The sequence below is a fragment of the Meleagris gallopavo genome, chromosome 4 (genome assembly GCF_905368555.1).
Source record: "Meleagris gallopavo chromosome 4, MGAL_WU_HG_1.1, whole genome shotgun sequence".
Lineage (NCBI taxonomy): Eukaryota > Metazoa > Chordata > Aves > Galliformes > Phasianidae > Meleagris > Meleagris gallopavo.
Genome location: NC_139407.1, coordinates 50,023,848 through 50,044,160, shown reverse-complemented (window position 1 = coordinate 50,044,160; position 20,313 = coordinate 50,023,848). Strand labels below are relative to the sequence as shown.

General features: G+C 33.9%; 1 protein-coding gene across 4 annotated transcripts in view; it reads right to left on the bottom strand.

Moving 5' to 3' along the window:
* Window positions 1–20,313, bottom strand: part of ARAP2 (ArfGAP with RhoGAP domain, ankyrin repeat and PH domain 2) — a 119,836-nt gene that overhangs the window by 85,904 nt on the left and 13,619 nt on the right. For all 4 annotated transcript variants that reach the window (XM_010710307.4, XM_010710306.4, XM_010710308.4 and 1 more), the window contains exons 4-9: window positions 19,398–19,477; window positions 14,358–14,443; window positions 13,250–13,603; window positions 9,864–9,933; window positions 5,100–5,220; window positions 2,091–2,272 (exon numbers count right to left, since the gene is read on the bottom strand). In XM_010710307.4, coding sequence (XP_010708609.1) covers window positions 2,091–2,272; window positions 5,100–5,220; window positions 9,864–9,933; window positions 13,250–13,603; window positions 14,358–14,443; window positions 19,398–19,477 — 893 coding nt within the window. The remainder of the gene's footprint in view (window positions 1–2,090; window positions 2,273–5,099; window positions 5,221–9,863; window positions 9,934–13,249; window positions 13,604–14,357; window positions 14,444–19,397; window positions 19,478–20,313) is intronic.

Below are 20,313 nucleotides of genomic sequence, written 5' to 3'. Positions count from 1 at the left end.
GATGGTTTCTTACTAGCACTATATCACTGCCAGAAGCTCAGGCTAACCCAATCACTTTTTAACTAGAAATGGGCCTGAGACATGATGTTCTGATCTCAGTCTGAACTTCACAAAGTTCATGTTGGTTACGTTAGGATTAGGCATTTGGCTTAGGATCTTCTCCACTTTAACAATGAAGAAAAATCTTTTAAAGCACCAGTGGACTTTCCTCTATCAAGTTTAATAGAAATCAATAAATCAGCTTGATCCGATCTCATTTCAACATTGTAAGAAGTGTAAATAGGTGTCTTTTAGCACTGCAGTTATAATAAACCCTTCTAAGTCTCTGTGGGAGTAGTTCTCTAGTAAGGATGTGAATTCCAATATGAGCAGAATTTAAGGACATCCCTGGATGTATTTGCTTGGTAACTAATGGCTGAAGCACAAACTTGAGACTGGGAAAGATTTGTAGAACATCAGAGCCCTCTACTGGAATAGAACTACATTACTGAGCATTTCTTTAATGCAGCAGTGAAAACAATAAGTTTTATCTAAAGGTTGAAAAACACAAGAGGTACCAGGAGAACTACACTGCATGAAAGCTTGAAGACAGAAGCTATTTATTCTGATTTCCAAAAAGGTAAAGTTATATAGAGAAACAGACATTTGTTCAAATGGAGGATCTAACAAGAAACCTCTTAGGATCATTTGACATGTTTGGTTTCAAGTAAGCAGGCTTTGGAGAGGTGCTAGCTTTGCACCATTGTTCATAAATTTCATTCAAGGAGAAGGAAATGACAAGCTGACAGCATGCATAAACTTCATGCTGTTCCAGGACTTCGTTTTGGTTTGCCGTCTGCTGCACTGCAGTTACTGACCTATGCAGAGCATCCATGTAGTAGAATGGAATGAACATCTAGTCAAAAGGCTGTTTTAAAGATGTGCTTTCATGATTAGCTAAAACAAATGTGAAGTCATACTTAGATACTTAAAGGGCACAGATGATACAGTTTACCAAACGGCCACGGCCCCCCCAAGCAATAAATTTAACATACACATGCAAACATGCTAAATGATAATTGAAAACACATGTGTAAGAGAAATTTTTTAGGGGAGGGAATACAAAATACAGTGTTAAATTATCTTAATCATAATTTTCAACCTGAAAGTGAATGGCTCTGGAACACTTTCTCCATACAGAAGAGGACACAGTAGGTGAGGAATGAACAGCAAAAGGACTAGTTACTGAGAGAAAAACCACATTTGAAATAAGAATTTGCAAGTACACAAATTTGAAAGAGCAAGGCATGCAATAGCACTTTCCCCAAATCCTCACCCTGGTTCTCATGGGTTGCCAATTTCCTTACACAGAAATAGTACCTTTCATTTAATGTCTTGTAATAGATTCCAACCGCTTGCACAGCCATCCACTGAGATCCCATTTATACCCTTTATCTACAGCATCCTAGGGAATTCCACAGTTAACTACATTACATCATAATATATTCACAACTAAACCAAACAAAAAATAAAAGAAAATAAAAACAAAACAGCCAAACAACAACAAAACAACAAACAACACAACCCTAGATTTGGGAGCTGGAGTGTAAGCTACTTTGTGTGTTTTTTAATTCTGGATTTGTTTAATATATTACAGTGCACAAAAAGTCAGTTCAGGTTCTTAAAAATACAAGGAACATTAATGTCAAACATTTAGATGAAGTGTCACTTTAAATATGTTATGTATATAAGTACACTGTGGCATTTTCTAGAGCAGTGTATTACAGGAGGACAGTGAAAGCAGTGCACAAAATGAGCTGATTTAGAGTACTTACGACACACACTTTTAAGAGTGAATTAATCCTACCCCTGCCACTAACCTGTTATGACACTCAAGGCTTTTCATTTCACCTCACTACTTATTCGTTTTTTTAACTGTACAACAACTATAATGATACATCTCTTGCTTTATAAAGTCTTTTGAGAATTGCAGCAATAAAGTAGTACATAAAAAAGGATATGCATTTATATTCACCAAGAACCATCAATTTCTAACACCAGTTAAATAATCTTTTCGAACATTCATTCACAAAATCACATGAAAAACTTACCTGCTCATTTTTGCAAATCCACACAGTATTCCCTTGAAGAAGAATAAAGATTTTGGCTTTGTATCCTTTCAGCTCAAGATATCCACTTTTCTCAGGAGCAACAGAAATTCGAGACTGAGGGTTATTATCAGATTGAGATTTCACAGCATTGAGTATTTTATCAACCCAGTCATTCCTTTCTTCTAAACAAGGAAAAAAATTAGACAGGTTATATATTAAGCAGCAGCTCCACTTTCTACCATATTTCTTTTATTGTGCTTCCTACTATGCCTTGCTGGTTGATGGCATAACAATAGCATAAGAGATAACATCTACCTTGAAAAAGAGGTAGAAATTAAAAAAAAAAAAAAAAAACCAAAAAACAAACATAAAAGAGGAAAGGCTACCAAGGATACCCACTCAAGTACCTTCCATAAACAAACAAAAAATGAAAGTTATGAAAACATTAATTACAGTTTTCAAAAATCATCACTATTAGTTCTAAGATGCTTAATTTCAGAGAGCTTAACGACTGAGGTACAGGTAACACGTTCTTCATTTATTACTGATCGGGCAACAAGAAAAGGACTATGGGAAGTAATGTAAGCAAATAGTATGGAGCCTAAATATCATCCATCACTGAAGAGAGAAGCCAACCCAAACTCTACTCAGTTGGACCATGCTTTTATGCAACATTTGGCAATTCAGACTATTCCATTAAGGTGTAGTGGTTAAGCTTGATATTGTCAGGGGCACTGAGTAATCAAGAAAATGTATGTTTGAATATGTTTTGCATGCGGTATTAGTTTAGCTTCACATTTGTAAGATCACAAGTAGGTGAGGTAATGAAGTTCCACTTAGCCTCACACACTGTTCAGACATTTCCCTAGTCTAAGATCAATATACATTAAAACTGAATACACTGAATCAATTAGACATGCCCTACATGATGGAAATATCATGAATGCTTCAATTCTTTGCTCTAAGAGATTCAAGTCATAAAAACATACGGGTTATAATATATATCTGTACATGTCATTCATGGTCAATCTAAAGTTGATATGATCAGTGCCCAGCATCTAGAAAGGACAATCAAAACAATAACATACTCACTTCATAAATGTAATGTGAGCAACAAGAAGCAACAAATGAATTTAAGCATCAGAAAAGAGTTTGAAGAAGAGAAAGACAGCAGTTGATAGACTAGCTCAGAGAAGGCAATTCTAGACTTCTCTTACCAAGTACAGGTCTTGTTTTAAGACAACTGTTGTATTCTAAAGTCTCTGAAAGTAGTTTTAAAAGGTCATTGGAATATTTTGGTATAGATGATTACAAAATTAATCTGAAAGGCATGTTTTGTTTTTCTTTTTAAATAATATTTCATTCGAATTAAAATCTCACAGAATTTGAGCAGATATGTTCTAATTCAGCACTACCACCTATTTCATTTTTTCCCCCCAAATGCCCTAAACTATCCAAGATGTTATATAATTTCCCCCTTGCTATTCAAAAAAATATTGTATTTCCAGTTTGCAAAACAAATCATCAGAGCAGCAAAAGACAAGAAACCAAATACTATGTCAGTCCATAATCTGTAGAATATAGGTATCAAGGGACACAAGTCAACAAAGGCAATGGCAATATTCTGTATTCTGATACTTCAGCAGAAATTAAAGAAAGTTGATACAGGAGGTCCACAGGATGAAATATGTATAGAGTCCCCATTTCAAAATCTTTTAAAATAGGTGTTCTTGGAATAGTCCCAGAACAATTTCCAATCACAAATTCACAGAAAGAATAGCATAAAGTGACAGTTTGTGCGCATACCAGTAAGCAAGCAAGGTTATTTACATAATTTACTGTGAATACATCACCCACCACTGGATACAGTAAGGATCAAATTACTTGTACAATATCAACTTATATCCTTAATGTGACAGTAACAGCTTTATGAACACATCACCAGGTCCAAAGAGAGTTGCATACCAAATGAAAATACAATTTAACGTATAAAAAGAGGCTGCTCTAAATTTACTATTTAAGTCAATATAAGTTGTGAATGTTTTACAGTATTTAAAGATAACAGCTCATAAAGCAAATTATGGCCCTACAAAAAAATAACGTGCTAAGACAGTTATGTTCTAATTTATAAAAATGACCAAATTCGTTTTGGAAGAGAAAGGCAAAAGTAATAAAAATAGATCTACTTCTTAGCTAAGAGCATAAAAATGTCTGAACTGATTTGAGCCAGACCTGATAAGGATTTGTTCACTAATGCTGCACTCCTGTTGCAGCCTGCAGCAAATGTATACAACGAAGCTATAACCCATAAAAACGTGATTTGATAAAGGAAATGCTGAGAGACCCCTAGCTATAATGGGTCTGGCACACAGTGCTGTAGATACATACTGCATGTCTCGTTTCCTAGGTATTCCAGTTTCTTTGATTGTTTCCATAAATAAGTCATACATGCACTGACATTAATTTTACATATTACAGCAGTAGGGTAATAAAGCATTAGACTAGAAGGTACACTAACTTCCTCTTTTTGTTTGTATTCTCTACCAACATATGGCTGAAAATACTGTATGAGGCAGTAAATAAAAACAAACAAAAAATAATCACAGTCTCTTATCACATCATCACATCCAAGCCATCAACTTCATTGTTGCTCTTCATCAATTTTATATCAAGTAGTGACTGAGAGCAGATGGCTGATAGTGCACAGACTGTAAAAGCTGCTAGTGATATCTAATGAATGTCCAGAAAAATTCATCTTTGGAAATAATGGGAGAGGAGGCAGAAGAGCTGGAAAAGTGTTAATATTTTGATACTTTACAAAGTACTTTATTTCTTATTACAAAGGTTATAGTAATCAATTGTTTTACTTCATGAATCCAAAACAGATGGATTCGAGAAATACCTTTTGCAATACATCGTACTTCATAATTTAATTATGATTTAATTTACCAGCAATGACTACATGGCCTTCAAGAAATCATTAGAATTACATACATGTGTTGTACATACCTTCTTTATCCACTCGGAAGACAAAAGTCCTATGAGACGTAACAACTTCAAATTTATTCTCTCCATGAACTCTAACTGTTGCTATAGCAGAAAGTAGTATTATTCCCTTTGAGAACACTTCCTATAATAAAAAACACATAAGCAGCAGTTAATAGCTGTTAATAAATGTCTCCCAGGTAGTATTATGCACAGTGATGTTCAGGATGCTCACATTCTAAACTGTGCTGTGCTCCTACAAGTTCAGCATTTATTATTAATAAAACTGCATCAATTAAGTAAACCATTTCACTATCCACACACAGCCCACTTCATCATTACGTGTCCATGCTCATATTCTGCCTTCTAAAATAGAAGAAAATCCCATAGTGAGGTATAATGCATATATGAAACATCACTACGGAAGACATCTCATGACTCTCCTATGACAAAATGTCACAGTCTTAAATTCACAATTTTATACCAAAGAATCTAGTATATCATCCATACACACACAATTGTAAAATAGAATCAAGCAAGAAAAAAAAAAACTTGTGCCTTCTCTAGGTAGAGTGTTCCAGAGAATTTCTGAGTTAGTTAGCCAGTTAAAAAAAAAAAAAAAAAAAGACCACCATGGATTGTATCCATTAGCATTCAATATTCACTTGAAGGGGGGAGGAGTAGAGGGGAGTTAGGGAGAGTGGTGGCAATTCTTCAAAAATCCATTGCCTTGTCATTACTAACGAAAGCCTTGTAGCAGGTATGTGCTATTCTCTCAGATGAGATGAAAGTGGAATGGTCCCTCAAAAATATCATTTGACATCACAGTGAGTTTTCCCAGAACTTCCTAATTTCCAGCTAGGAAACAGGACAACAGAATTTAAACAACAGCAAGACAGGAAAAAAAATGAAATGCTACTAGAACTTTCTCCAAGCAGATCACCTAATAAGCTGAAGCAGATACACAACACTTCACAAGTACATCTGAACAATTCCTGCATTACAGACTTAACGCTGCTCCCCCTGTCACCAACATACTTTGATCAATCGGTTTTCTGACTAAGATAATTCAGATACACTGCTAAGATTTATGATCCAGATGCAGTAATATTCCAAGAGGTAGCTCCCCCGTAAAGAACTCGTACTGCAGTAAATTTCCTCCTGAAGTATAAATTATTATAACAGACTTTATACAAGGACTGAAGGAATCACTGTGAATGTTAAGCATGGAGGATGCTTTTTCTGTTTACTGAGTTAAATATACCACCACTTCTCACCAAATTCATAGTCTTGTGTTGTTTCACTTCTAAACACTAATATATTTCAATGAATGCTGTTTGAAAAACTGTGATTTATTAAGAGATATCGAGACAGAGGAGATGTTACTTTAGTTACACTCAAGAACTACTCTGTAATTCAGAATCAACTCAGTACTGCACATGCATTCTTATCATGACTATATTTATTTGAAGGTGGACTTAAACACAGCAATTTCATATCTTAAAAGATATAGGTACTGTGTCAACTACTGATCCTTCACAATGAGAAAACAAGCTTACTACAGATGGTATTTATAGATCTGTTCACATACAATTATATAATGGAGTTTGCAGGCATCTACTGGTTGTATTTGGTACTGTAAGAGAATAATTAAGACAAAGTTACAGCTGCTTTATTCTACTTCATTCTGTCTCTTTTTAAGCTTAATATGGTTTGAGTTTTGTTATTTAATCATCCTTCAGGCATATATATTTTGAAATACAGTTCAAACTATGAGAATTTCTCAGTTTTATTTCTACACCAGGTTCTCTTTCGCATGCAAGAACCAACACCTAATGCTAAAAGCTCCGACAGATAAAGACAATACTCCAGACAATAAACTAGGTAATTTAATGAAACAGAAAACAAAAAACAAAAAACCCACATCCTTCCACAACAGAAAAAACATGACCTATTGCAAGAATAAAAGTGATTGCCCTACTTTGCAGTGAATTTCATTCTTCATTGCATGCACCATGACCTAGCAAAACAAAGTTGTTTATATGAAAAGTAAAGACTTTTTCCTAAGTCACTACTGTATTTGCAAGGAATCCCAAAATGTTTTTACATTAAAACTTTCAATAGAGCAGTTTTGCCTTACCAAATACATTAGAGTAGCGAGCTTATCCTGCACAAAGGAGGAAGAAATGTAAAAGAGATACTATGCAAATTGAGTAACTAAAAAGAATTCTGAAGTGATGCCTTTTTTTCTTCAGTTTGCTCTCACTTTAATTAACTACATTCTGTTATGACAAAAACCACACCAGATATTGCTCTCACCACATTAACTTGCTTAGGACAATGAAAATAGAAGAAATGAGCACCATCACCAATTCAAAAGTCAGGACATCAGGACAGATGCCCTTTCTAAAAAGAGTTATAAAGGAAAGAAGAGATCTATACTGATTTTAAGTTGACACACAACTAAAACAAGTTTAAAAAAAGTTAGAAAATTCAAATTCAAATTATTCAGAGAAGAATTTATGCAATCTAAGCACACATTTGCAGGTATATGGTCATCTTCATCTTTTCTTCTCATCATCCACTCATTTCACCATTGATTAGCCATACAGCACATTGCTTACCCAGTGCAATCCCACAATGCACACAGAACTATGGGCAAACAGTTGTCTTTTCCTCCAATCCATAAGTATCTCCAAATGTTTTATAAGATCCTCAGCTCCCAGAATTTCCATCCAGACTCACAGTTCTCAGATAATAGGTTTTAGCATATGACTCATCAAGATAATAAGTCAGACGTACAAATTTTTACAAGCTGAATGCATGCACACCAAGCAGTGACACTTTCAACCACAAGAGTGCAGTTTTTCATTCATGAAAAAAAAAAATATATGTACACAAGAGTCTGTAAACCAAGCCTTCTGAGAGCTCTTTACAGTCCAAACTACCACAAATATCTTCAAATAGAGGATGGAGTGTTGGAAGCTTTCCACACAGCCCATGCTACGCTGAATATTCCTCTCAGCAGAAGGGATGATTTCTGTAATCTCTTGAAACAAACAAGCGTATAACAAGTCCTGCTCTAGTGACCTCCATATAGCTAGTAGAGACCCTTCAAAATAAATAAATCTCAACTTTAGATACAAGACTGAAAATTCTTTAAAATTAACATTTCTTTCCCTAATTATGTGATAGAAGTTATTAAGCAAATTCCAATGCTATTTAAGCCATTCTTAATCACTAATCTTGCTTTTCTGCTCCTTTAAAGCTCTGGCATGAATACCACAAAGAGGATAACATATTTTGTCCCTCCAATCCAAATATTCTCTTCATCTACATAATCATGTCTACTAAGTGAAGAAAAATAAGCAAGCAAAAACAGGCTGTCTCATGTTCCTCATCAGCAGGCATAATGAAGCATAATGTAAACACTTCTTGCTCTTGTTCTCTGGCCCCTCAGGACATACTCAACCTTTTTCTACTTCAGTTCTCCCCCTTCATAATCTGCTGAAACAGTTCAACGTGTGCACATTATAAAAAAACATGGAATTCTTATTGATTATCAACACCTATCATAACGAAACCCAAATTACAACACAATGTTGAATTTTCTTCCTAATTTAATATGCATCTTCAACTGGAAAAGCTACCCAGTGTTTTAAACAATGCATGTGCATACAGCCTCATTTCCAACAAAAAAATTTCCATATTATACAATCATCTAACATTTTTGAGCTTAACAAGATCTGCATCTCTTCCAAAAGAAGTTAATTGATTGCAGAACAACAGAAAAATAATTTTAAAGTCAGCTTAATTATATTAAATAGATAAGAAAAAAAAGACAAAAGGAAAGCAAGTTTTAAAAACAAGTCTGAAAAAACTTTTTTTTTTTTTTTTTTTTTTGGAAAATGATGACTTGCAAATCTACTTTAATGTCGCTAGCAATTAGACAGATCAATACAATGGGAAAGGCATTACAACAAAGGTGTGATGACAAAAGGACTTGCACAATAAAGTGCTATAAAGGAAGGGAATAAGATTGCTCACCCGTATCAGAAGAGTCTAGGTTCACAGAGGGAAGCTTCACCAAGAAGGGATCTCCAGAAAGAGATCCTTCCCCAGTGGCATTCAGCCCTTCAATGAGGTCTAAGAGAGGTGCAGCCAGGCTCCACTCCTTCTGGTCACTCAGGTGAATTGCCTTCACCTGTGTTTCCAAGGCTGACCAGGTCCTTTCCCCAGTCAGTGCTCAATCAGCGGTTCAGGCCATGACTCAATACTTCCATACAGTTATCTATCAAAAGTGATCTACTTGAATCAAAGTGTGAGCCTGCAAATGTTTCAGGACAATTCAATACTTAGGTGCAGAAAAACTAAAACACCCACTGGAGTCACAGTATTATGCTCAATTTGAAGAGACCCATTGTAATAGAAACTAGTCCTGCTGTTTGTGATTTTTCCTAGAAGTCACACAGGAGAGACATTTATAATAAGAAAATAGATAGGCATCATGGGGTATTTTTTGTTTTTACAAGGCTTCCATTCCAAATTTTATCTCTCTCTCTCTCTCTCTCTATCTCATGCTGGGTTTCCATGACAAGACAGTTTGCAGCCATCACCAAAGTAACATTTGATCTCTTAAATTAGTTTTCCATTACTCTGTTGTTCTGTAATAATGCTTTGTTCTAATATTTTGCAATTGAAAATACATTTAACATAGATGTTCATTTGCAGTTATTTCTAAATGTTGTCTATTATACACATGCATTTTGACCCAAACATGCCACTTACCTTTTCATTATTGTAATAAGAAATGCTGTCTCCATCAAATTTAACCCAGCGCTTCTGAAACATACGTTTGCTGTGAATCAAAAATGAATACAATTAAAATGACAAGTTATACTGGCTTGTAAGAATGTCTTAAAAGGTCATATCACATTTTGCTTCCTGTGTTTGGGTCTAAACTTTCTGGAAATTAAAATTAGCCCCTCTGAAGATTAGAACATTGATTTTAAATATAATAAAAATATCTGGAGATAAGAAGTACAGCATTAATGGAGTTCTGTTATAAATCAGTGCCTTCATGTTTTTATCAATCAAGTTTCTCCTCTCTTTCTCTTCCTCATTCTCATGTCCTTTATCATATTTGAAGTGACAAAGGAAAAAAGAGCTTTCAGTAATGTAATTTTGCATTGACCTAACAGGTCAAGGATGAGAACAGGCTATTTTTATTGGAGACAAAGCAATATTCTTAATACAGAGCAAACATTAAAATGTTACAAGGTCTGTAATATCACATCCAAAAAGGGAAAGTTGAGAATCTAAAATGACCATCTCATTGGCAGGTTCATAAGACAGACATCTCTGTTTACACCCTATGATACCTTCATTCATTAACCTCTCCCTAACACTCTCTTCCCTGACCAGTGAATAAATAACAGTCACACCAAATCATTCAACAAGTACAACAGAGAAATTCCTTTTCAATTTCTGTTATCAACTAGAGATTATTGATGAGAAGCTCATTGGATTATATCAGCTTCCTGTTAATTCTGTAACAGGATATATGTAATAATGCTGTATGAGAACCACCTTTAAAAATTATTAACATAATAAAAACATTAAAAAAATTATGTAACATAAACCTGAAGCAGTCCAGTATGTTCTTTAAAAATGTTGACTATAACTTACCATCGATAAAAGTTTCAATTCTAAAATCCAATGAACAATTTATTAAGGATGAACAAGAGCCCACTCTTTTCCCAGTGTTATTTCTTCTCCTACTAAAAGATGTGTCATGTGTCTAATTTTGGATTAGAAGACTACGGTAGCTTACCAAAATTTTCATCATATGCCAGCTCTGGCTTAACTAATTTACATAATGTAAGTACAATAAATCATTTTTCATAACCTGGAAAGGCCAACAGAAAATCTGTTTTCTATTGAAATGTCAGTAAACTCTGAGTTGATACAGAGAAGGATATGCAAACCTAAGTGCCCAATATCATGTAAATGAACTGAATGGCTTTACAATTATATATATTCATGAAAACTAGAAGCTGTACTTTAAACACTCAATTTGCAGCAATTTGAGAAAATTGTGCATCTTCATTTTCATGAGGGGACAAAATGCCATAGAAGCATTATAAAAAGTAAGAAGGGAGCAGATGGGGGAGGAGAAATAAAGCAAAGAAACATTCAGTTGGTAGGGATTGAAATAAAATATGGCAAGGCTTAAAGTAAAGAAGAAATCACTGTTAGTTCCACCTCCCCACCCCCCCCCACCCTGTTGGTTGTTGGTTAGTTTCTTTAAGTCTTCAGGTATTTGAGAAATGGTGCTGCATGAAATTTAAGAAAAAGAGCAAAAAAAAAAAAAAAAATCTGCATTCATTAAATGATATTTGAGAACAAGTCCTTGAAATTTATCCAAAAAGCAATGCTAGCTTGAAGCCAATGACCCTGAAACTGTACTACACAGTGCTACCTAGTATTAATTTTGTGGTTAACTCAATATCTTTTTCAAAATAATATAACCTCACACAGTACTTTGGCTAAAGCCTTCACATTCTGTTCCAAACCCTATTCCTTCAAATTGCACAACCAACTGGAATCCATAACTGTATTTATATCCCCCTAATAACTATTGCCAAAGTTGAAGTGTTGAAAAGCATGTGAAATTAAACAAAAATTAGAGCTAACTGCAAATCTTCTGAGAATATATTATCAATTCTGAAAAAAAAAGAAAAAAAAGAAAAAAAAAGAATAAACGTCTTGTAATGGGGAAAAGTCTTTTGAATCTATGTCCAATTATTCTTTGATTCTTTATTAAAATACTTAAGCACAATCCTTAAAAGTTAATGAAACTTCTGGAATTTTATAGAAAACAACAACACAATAACAAAACAACAACAAACAAAGAAAAACAACAAGGTCTAAGCTGGCTGGAATTCCAGTATTGCAAAATAGGTTTATCGAACCATATGTATTCCTTTTTTGTCATTAAGCTTCAATAATATATCACAAACAGACAATAAATAAATAATCAATCAGAAATTCCTTTGATAGAACTTCCTTCAGTGGACACAAGCCAGAATGTATTCTCAAGCAATATAATTCAATAACTTTTGTCAATAAATGGGAAAAAAAAATCATTATTGCTGTAACAGCCTACAATTATTGTTGCCAAAAATAATGAAAGAAAAGTCCAAACTGAAATCACCTCTTCCATGCAGCTAAACCTTTAGTCTTAAGAAGAAGGAAAGTAGAACTACTAAGGTTTGAGGACGAGTACAGATAAAAGAAATGCATCATAGCACTAAAGGACAACAAACTTGATTTCTAGGTGCTAGTGAAAATCAGAAACAGAAGTAAAATTATGCCAATCTTAAAAATGCAAAGAGGAGACAGAAAATCATTGGAACAATCACAGAAGCACAAACTACTGAAGATTCATTGGTCTATTCAATTAAGGAAGAGGTTAAAAGAATGTCATCAGCGTTTACAAGTATTTATGAAAGGAATATAACAGAGAGCTCTTCAGCTCTCAGTAAAAGAATCAAAGATTGGAATTTAAGGGCGAAATTAAAACAAATTTTGAATAATAAGAGCAATTAAATATGAGATTATATTAGCCTATTTTATTCTATTCTATCCATCATTACTTAAAATTTCAGAGGAATGCTTGCATTCATATTCCTTCCACCAAAATTTAGGCACATCAGTAAACTAAATGAGTCTGTATGCATCGCTGTAGATTTCTAACCTCAAATATCAACTTTTATTCCTGTGAGAATACATAACTCTAAAATCAATAAGATCTCCAGTCAAGAAAATAATGGATAAATTGGTAAAACAGTATTTCAGAAACAGACTTTGCTTTCACTTTCTTTGTGGTCAACAGAGAATTATCAAAAATTTGTAGATTGAAAATATTACCAGAAATTAATTCTGTATTTTTCATAGTAGACATCGACATTTTCAATATTTATTTCCTGAACATACGTCCTAAATAAATTTTAAAAGTAATACATCATTAAAAATTGAGAATTAAGAAGTAAATATCTATGTTCTTGCAATAAAAGTAGTTCCCTTCTTCTTCCCACAACAAATAATAGTGACTTAAAGAGTCTCATGGAAACTCCTTTGCAATTATACAGTAATCATTGCAAATATCATACCCTTGAGGTGATAATTTATCCAGCCATCCTGCTTTAACCTTCTTTACTGATGATCCATAAAAGCAAGCATATGGTGCTATTGGTTCATTTGCAATTGAAGTTTGAGCTCCATCAAATTGTTGAGAATCCATTTGTTCACTGACCAGACAATTTGATTCTCCACATTGGTTCTTACAGGATGATGAGTGGGTTTTGGTTTTATTTCTATTTTTCTTTGAAGAAAAAGAACATTGATCCACAATAGAATATACAGGTTCACTTTCCAAATCTTCTGGTGGTAATGATTTGTTTTCCTGAGACAAGGATTCATTTTTCATACATTCCTTTGTCATCTCATCTTGATTATTAAGGGAACTGGAAAGTAAAAGTACACTTTATTCTTCATTTATTACTACAATAAACAATAAAGCATTACTTAGAACAAATGTTAAGACATACTGTAAATAAAATTTCACCTTTGTGATAACCATAGATTGATGTTAAATGCAGTATATCCTCTAACTACAACCATAATAGAATACTTCTTTCTCAACAGGTTCCTTTGGAAGGTAGAATTCTACAGAATTTTAAAATGAATTCTCCTTCCTCAGAAAACTAGCTTTATTCATTTTAAAATTTTGGAGGACTTGCAATATCATCTCTTTCTTTATCTCTCTCCCTTTGATAGAAGCCAATTGCAGACAGGAGTCTGAAAGGATAAGTGAGCTCCCATTTAATAAAAACCATTGGCCCTTGCCTTATGACATGACTCAAGAATGTTTTGGGAATTTTTTATTTTTTAAATGAATAGGCAGAGCATGAAAGCACTCAGACATTGTTATCTAGAAGACAGGGAAGCCAAATTTTATATTCCAGATGTTCTGACTGAGGGATAAGAAATAAGACTTCTCCCAAATTCACAAAAGATTCTGAAGCTTAGATTAGACAGTGTTAGGGTAGTCACCACCTATGGCATGAAGTGAAAGCTCAAATAGCAGAAAAGTCTAAGTAAATAGATAACAAGATACATAAATACAGTCTCTTGGTTTTTCAGAGTTAGAGCTCTACTTATTACATCAGTAAATAAATTTAAAACTCTTTAAATTTTTTGATAACTCCTATTTAATACCATATATTCCTGTTAGAAGAATATTCTTCAGACATTTCCAAATCTGATTTATTTTCACAAGCCAGGAATTCATTCCTATGATGTTCCTAGAAAAGAAAGAAGCCATAACAAACGTGTGTAGTGAAGTAGTAAATAATGTTTAAATTACTCTAGACATAAATCACACCAACAGACCAAGTGGCAAAGTTACCCTTTTCCAAATTTTCATGTAGCATGCATCTCAAAATATTTCAGAAAGTATTTTATTTTCATTATCTCCATTTTAATTCAGATAAATATATTTGAGCATAGTCCAAAATACTAAAAAAAAAAAAAAGTTAAAGAACCTCAGTGCATAGAAATATTTGTACATTAGTTATTCCTGAATAACAGCTGAGTGTTTTCTAAGCTCAAGAGCCAGATGTCAAGTGCATGACAAGTATACCATTTATGATTTGCTACTCTTAGCCTATCTTTCATGTTAATACTTCTCTAAATTGAACATACAGTGTCTACAGCAGATCAAAGACCAAAATACAGGCAAATTTACATTCCTACATTAAAGCTGAACTCAGTCATATTGAACATATCTAACATCTTCTTGCCATCTTTCTTTCTAAAAGACATGTTTATTCATGTTTGTTTAGAAATCTTTATGACACATTACTTGTAGTGTACAAAATATCAAGGTTAACATTGCTTAAGAACATTACACATCACACTTCCTACTTAGCACTTCCTAAATTTGATCTGACAATCATACTGTATTACTAATCTTCTCAACATCTTTCTTCCTTTAAAAAAAAAAAAAGAAAAAAGAAAAAGCAAAAATGAATAGCTTCGTGCTTTATGATAGAAACGTTTTAATTTACTCATTTAAGCTTTGAAGTGTGTGTCATAAAGCTGAAGAGCACAGAAAAAAATTGGGTAAGCTTTCACAACTGTTGCTGTTTGTTTTCTGAGAAACAGCATCTCATCCTATGTTTGATGATTTCGCCTATGCAACATGAAATGATAAGATTACAAAAACTGAGTATGTGTACACTAAAGCAAAAACTGCGGAAATTACTGGCTGCTGATAGGAAAACCTTTGGTGAACACTTTGCCAGTCGTATACATTTTGAACTAGAAACCCCACCACCACATACCCCACACTGTTAACTGCATTGTAGCACCACAGATTAGACAATAAACAAACAAACAAACAAACCCCCACATTCCTGCATTATGCTAACAACTGAAACAGAAAACTCAAAAGCAACTTATGTACTGCCCATGAAGTGCTTAAAATTCCTCTCATAAAACAAGGGGAAGTGGCAGCATCCCATTTTTACAAATAGCCAAGAGACAAGTATTTCAGTACTTGGCCAAGTGAACTGAGGGGGGCCTGAGAACTTAGAGAGATATCAATAAATACATTTATATTTCTAGAAGAGTTTAAAAATGGAAATCCACAAATGAAGAAAGGCTGTGGGGACAGTACTGTTCACTCACAAAAAACACAGACTCCACACAAATTAAAGAAGAAAACCCATGTGTTGGTTACAGGATCATTCTGCAAGATGCTCAAACTCAAAATGAGACAACTCCTATCTCCCATCTCCTGTAACTCCAAGGTATTATGCAAAGGTAGGGACCCTTTTCTCCTGCAGTCGCCTCTGTAGAAACAAGTATTTCTTAAAAGATATAACTATTGCATAGGAAGCACCCACGCTTAAGGAAGATACTGGGCTTCTAGATGGCAGGCAGATGGAAATGACTGCTGGCAGCTCTGTATAAAACTTTTTTGATCAGGAAGTAATTCAGATGCATTATTGTTTAAAAGGTTTTTTTGTCAGCCAATTTTGCCAGTCAAAATGGAAAGTGAGGAAACCTGAATACTAAGATGAGTATTGGGACTACTATCACATTATATGCGACATGTCACTCATGATTTACTTGAGTGGTCTTTACCTCAGTCTTTACTTGAGACATTCTCCTTAGTCTTCTACTAAAGGCAATACAGTTTTATAACAGAGACTTAACGACAAGAATTCCTCCTTTTAAAACATTGTCTTCCTTGATTTAAAGTTCTAAGACTTGTAATCTAGCCAGCATTCCACAGTATCACAATGCTTAAGAGCTCACATAGATTATTTATCTCAATATGCGTGCTTAACCTAGTCTAAGAATTCACAGCAGGAAATGAAACCAAACTTAAGAACTTAGAATTCTTTCACTGAAAAAATGATTTCTAATATACTTCACTCTTTACTTAAACATAATAGTACGTCAGCTGTGAAGTGTTAGGATTTTTGTGCTATTTTTTTTTAATTAATATAAAAGAAAAATGTTCCTTTTTCAGGTTGCCCTTTAGGGACTTCTGCTTCTAGCTGCCTTTCTTCCTCACTTAAGTCTAACTGAACTTTCTTTATGTCCTTAATTCCCTGTTCTCTCATGCTGACTTATCTCCAGTCTGCTGTGACTCACTGCTTGTTTCTACAGACACTCCCCTTATAAAGTCTATAGAAGCCTTTCTTTAGTTACACCAATAAAAGGAGAAGAAAGTTAATGGTCAACTTCTAACCATTTAGAACAGGCTTCTTTTGGTCATTATAACAATTTGCTGTCTTCTTAAATACAGATGAACTATATTCTCATGTGAGGTTGTTTTTTAAAAATGAAGCAACAATTACTAACATCTCAGTTACTTTACTGGGTTGACTAAACTTCTGTATTTGTTTCTAGGATATGTGATAGATACTGGAAAAATAGCTGCAAATTAAACATATCTTTGGACCTTTGCTTAACAACTTTGCTGTATGACCTTGGTTTGCAATTATGTTCTAATGGAAGCAAAATCAACTATGAAGTTTCTAACTAGCATGTGATAAATGTAACTCAAAAAAAAACTGTTTACTTGAGTGAAAATGATAATTAAAATCCAAATCTTTAGATCAGAGAAAGTACGGTGTAATATACTGCATTAATTGAGATTCTACAACCAGCAGAAATAGCAATTTTATCTTGAGCTGTTATTCTAGCTAAATATCACAGTTTGGTTTTTGTCTTTTTTTGTGTTGATTTCTTTTAATATTTGATGCCTTTGGAAGAAAAATTGCAGACAATTTTCCCAGATATGCTTTATTATAACCAACTATTTCAAGAAAAAAAAAAAAAGCTAAGAAATAACAAGGCTAGAAAACTTTTCTAGAAAAACTGCTTATGCAATTAAACTAATTACAAAGTTCAAATTTGAATTTGTAAAAGGTATTTTAGTAACTGGCATAAACAAGGCTATGCAATAGAAAACAAAAGCTTAGAACTAACTTTCTTGCACATAACAAGAATTAGAAGGAAAAGCCATGAATTTATGCCCACCTCCTTAAAAAGCGAACAATGAAAAACTAACAAAAAAAACCCACACAACACAATTCCAAAGAAAACAAAGTACACATCAAAACTAAAAATCATTTTTATGCTTTTAAAAAGCCTCTCATTATATGATGCAATTTGAACGGTTTAATTTCAGTGCTCAATTTAGTCAATAGTTTACAACAGTTGAAAAAGAGAAACATTAGCATGAAGACTAAGAAAATAATTATCTACAGTCTTCCCCAAGTCAGTGGCACGAGATCAGCTGAAACAAGGATAAGTAAACACAGAAGCAACAATTTCTGAGTCAGAAGCACTAGTAGGAAGAGATTCACAGCATCTGGTGGATGCCTTACTAAGCTATTTAACCTCCCAGAATACCACGTGACTCAAAAGTCTGTGCACATTCCATATATAGCACCAACTGTTCAATTACTGACCTCAACAAAAATGTTTACTTCAGAGAATCTTGCCACAAAAGTGACTTGCTGGATATAGAGCAAGTTTGTGGTTGTGTAAAAACAACAATAGAAGTCCTCAGAACGTTCATATATAGGAACTAATAAAAAGCATATGGCCACAAGTGACTATTATATCACCTCAGTTAGCATATAAGCTGCTTTCATAGACTTTCTGTGAGTCTGTGCAGAGATGCTCAATCTTGATCCGGCATTATCAGAAGAGAGAAAAGCCACTTTTACCTTTACTAGTCAGCTCTAATGGTTATCCTTTACATAACCTCACTTAGGCACAAAGTACTATGATACACTACTGTAGTTAAGAAGCTACAAGAAAACTGTAAAGGTAGCCTGCAGCTATCTGTAACTGACTGTTTTTCATTCAATACGGTAGCATCTAGCTCTGAGCAGAAAAGAGACACTCATCTGTTTTCAAGAGAAACAAAAACAAAAAAAAAAAACCCACAACAAAGAATGCCCACAAGTTTGTATTACTATTGAACACTACAAAGTGTATTTCAAGATAAAGTCATTAGTTCATACATATTTATACTGTTGTGATGGTTTTCACTGGGATAGAGTTAATTTTCTTCATCGAGACTCATATCATGCTGTGTTTTAGATTTTTAATGAAAACAGTGGTGGAAGCATTGATGTTTTAAGTTGTTGCAGAGCAGTGTTTAAACTAAGACAAGGAATGTTCCATTCTAGGTTGAACAAGAAACTGGGAGGGGACAAAACTATGACAGCTGATCCAAAATGTCCAAAGGCATATCCCATCGGAGATATACCATGGGTTGTCATGCTGAATAATAAGACTGAGGGTAAGTGGAAAGAAAGAGGGAGAAGTTCAGAGCAGTGGTATGTCTTCCCAAAAGAAAACATTACATGTGATGAGACTTGCTTTCCCAAAAGTGGCTGAACATCTGCCTGTGAATGGAAATTATTCAATGAATTCCTTTGTTTTGCTTTGCTCGCACACATCTTTCGCTTTACCTAATAATCTGTCCATCAGTTCTTTCACTTTTAACTTTCCATTTCTTATTTCCACCCCATCAAGGGAAAGAGAGTGAGCAGCTGTGTGGTGCTGAGTTGCCTGCTCACAAATATAAAGATTCTGCATGTACTAAAGAAGACAGAAAAGGTTCTGAAAAATGAAACAGGAGAGCAAAAAAAATTAAGAGCAGTATTCAGTACATAGCATGAAGATTAAAGAGAAGATAAACCATATACAGACTTATCAACTTACTTTAGCATCTTTAAGGTTGTCCCAAAAAAAGGTTTCTCCATAAGGTGATATAACAGGTGGCTTTTCTTCCGAGAAAGTTTCTTAAAGCAAAAAAACATAGCGTCATACACTGCCATGCTCTAGAAAATACTGATAAAAATCACAAAAGAGACAGGTTTTTCTACTTCTGATTTTTCTTTTCTCCTCAGGAAAAAAAAAAAAAAAAAAAAAAGTAAAAATTGAAAAACAAGAAATAATTTCCCATTTCAAACTGAACTCTAGTTACTTTTTTTCATTATTTTTCATTATTTTCTTTCAATTTACTGCATCTTCTACCTAGCAATACTTTAGATACAGCTTGCATACAGGCTATCAAATTAAAAAAAAACCTTTAGTTGTACTCTCCCAGGAGCGCTAATTGCAAACTTGATTCTAACTTTAAAAACCAAAATCCATAAAACTAAACAAACAAAACCATTTCATTTTTACTCAATTTTCAGTCCATCACCAACTATCTGCTTGAAATTGATATGCATAATTTCAAACAAGACATACTTCTGGAGTCTAAAAACTGGGGGGTTTTTTGTTTTATTTTTTTTAAGTGCAACTCACACTGTTAACTTCTTCCAGTAAACTATTTAACACAATTAATTTCCTGTTATTTCCGAGACTACTGTACTCACTAACATTAGTCAGACGTACACTGCTTAAAGCTTTCAAGAAAAAGCTGATTCTGCTTCTAACAATCTGCATCTAATCTTAGAAACTCAATGTATCATAGTCAAAAACAGGCACGTTAAAATAACTGAAGTTCAAAGTCTGGATTTTCGAATTTTAATGTTATTTTTTCATAAACAAAAACTAAGTGAAAAAGGAGAAGTGGTTACATGCTCTGCTATTTTACGCATCTTTTTTTTTTAGGCTTTCCAGAAGCCTG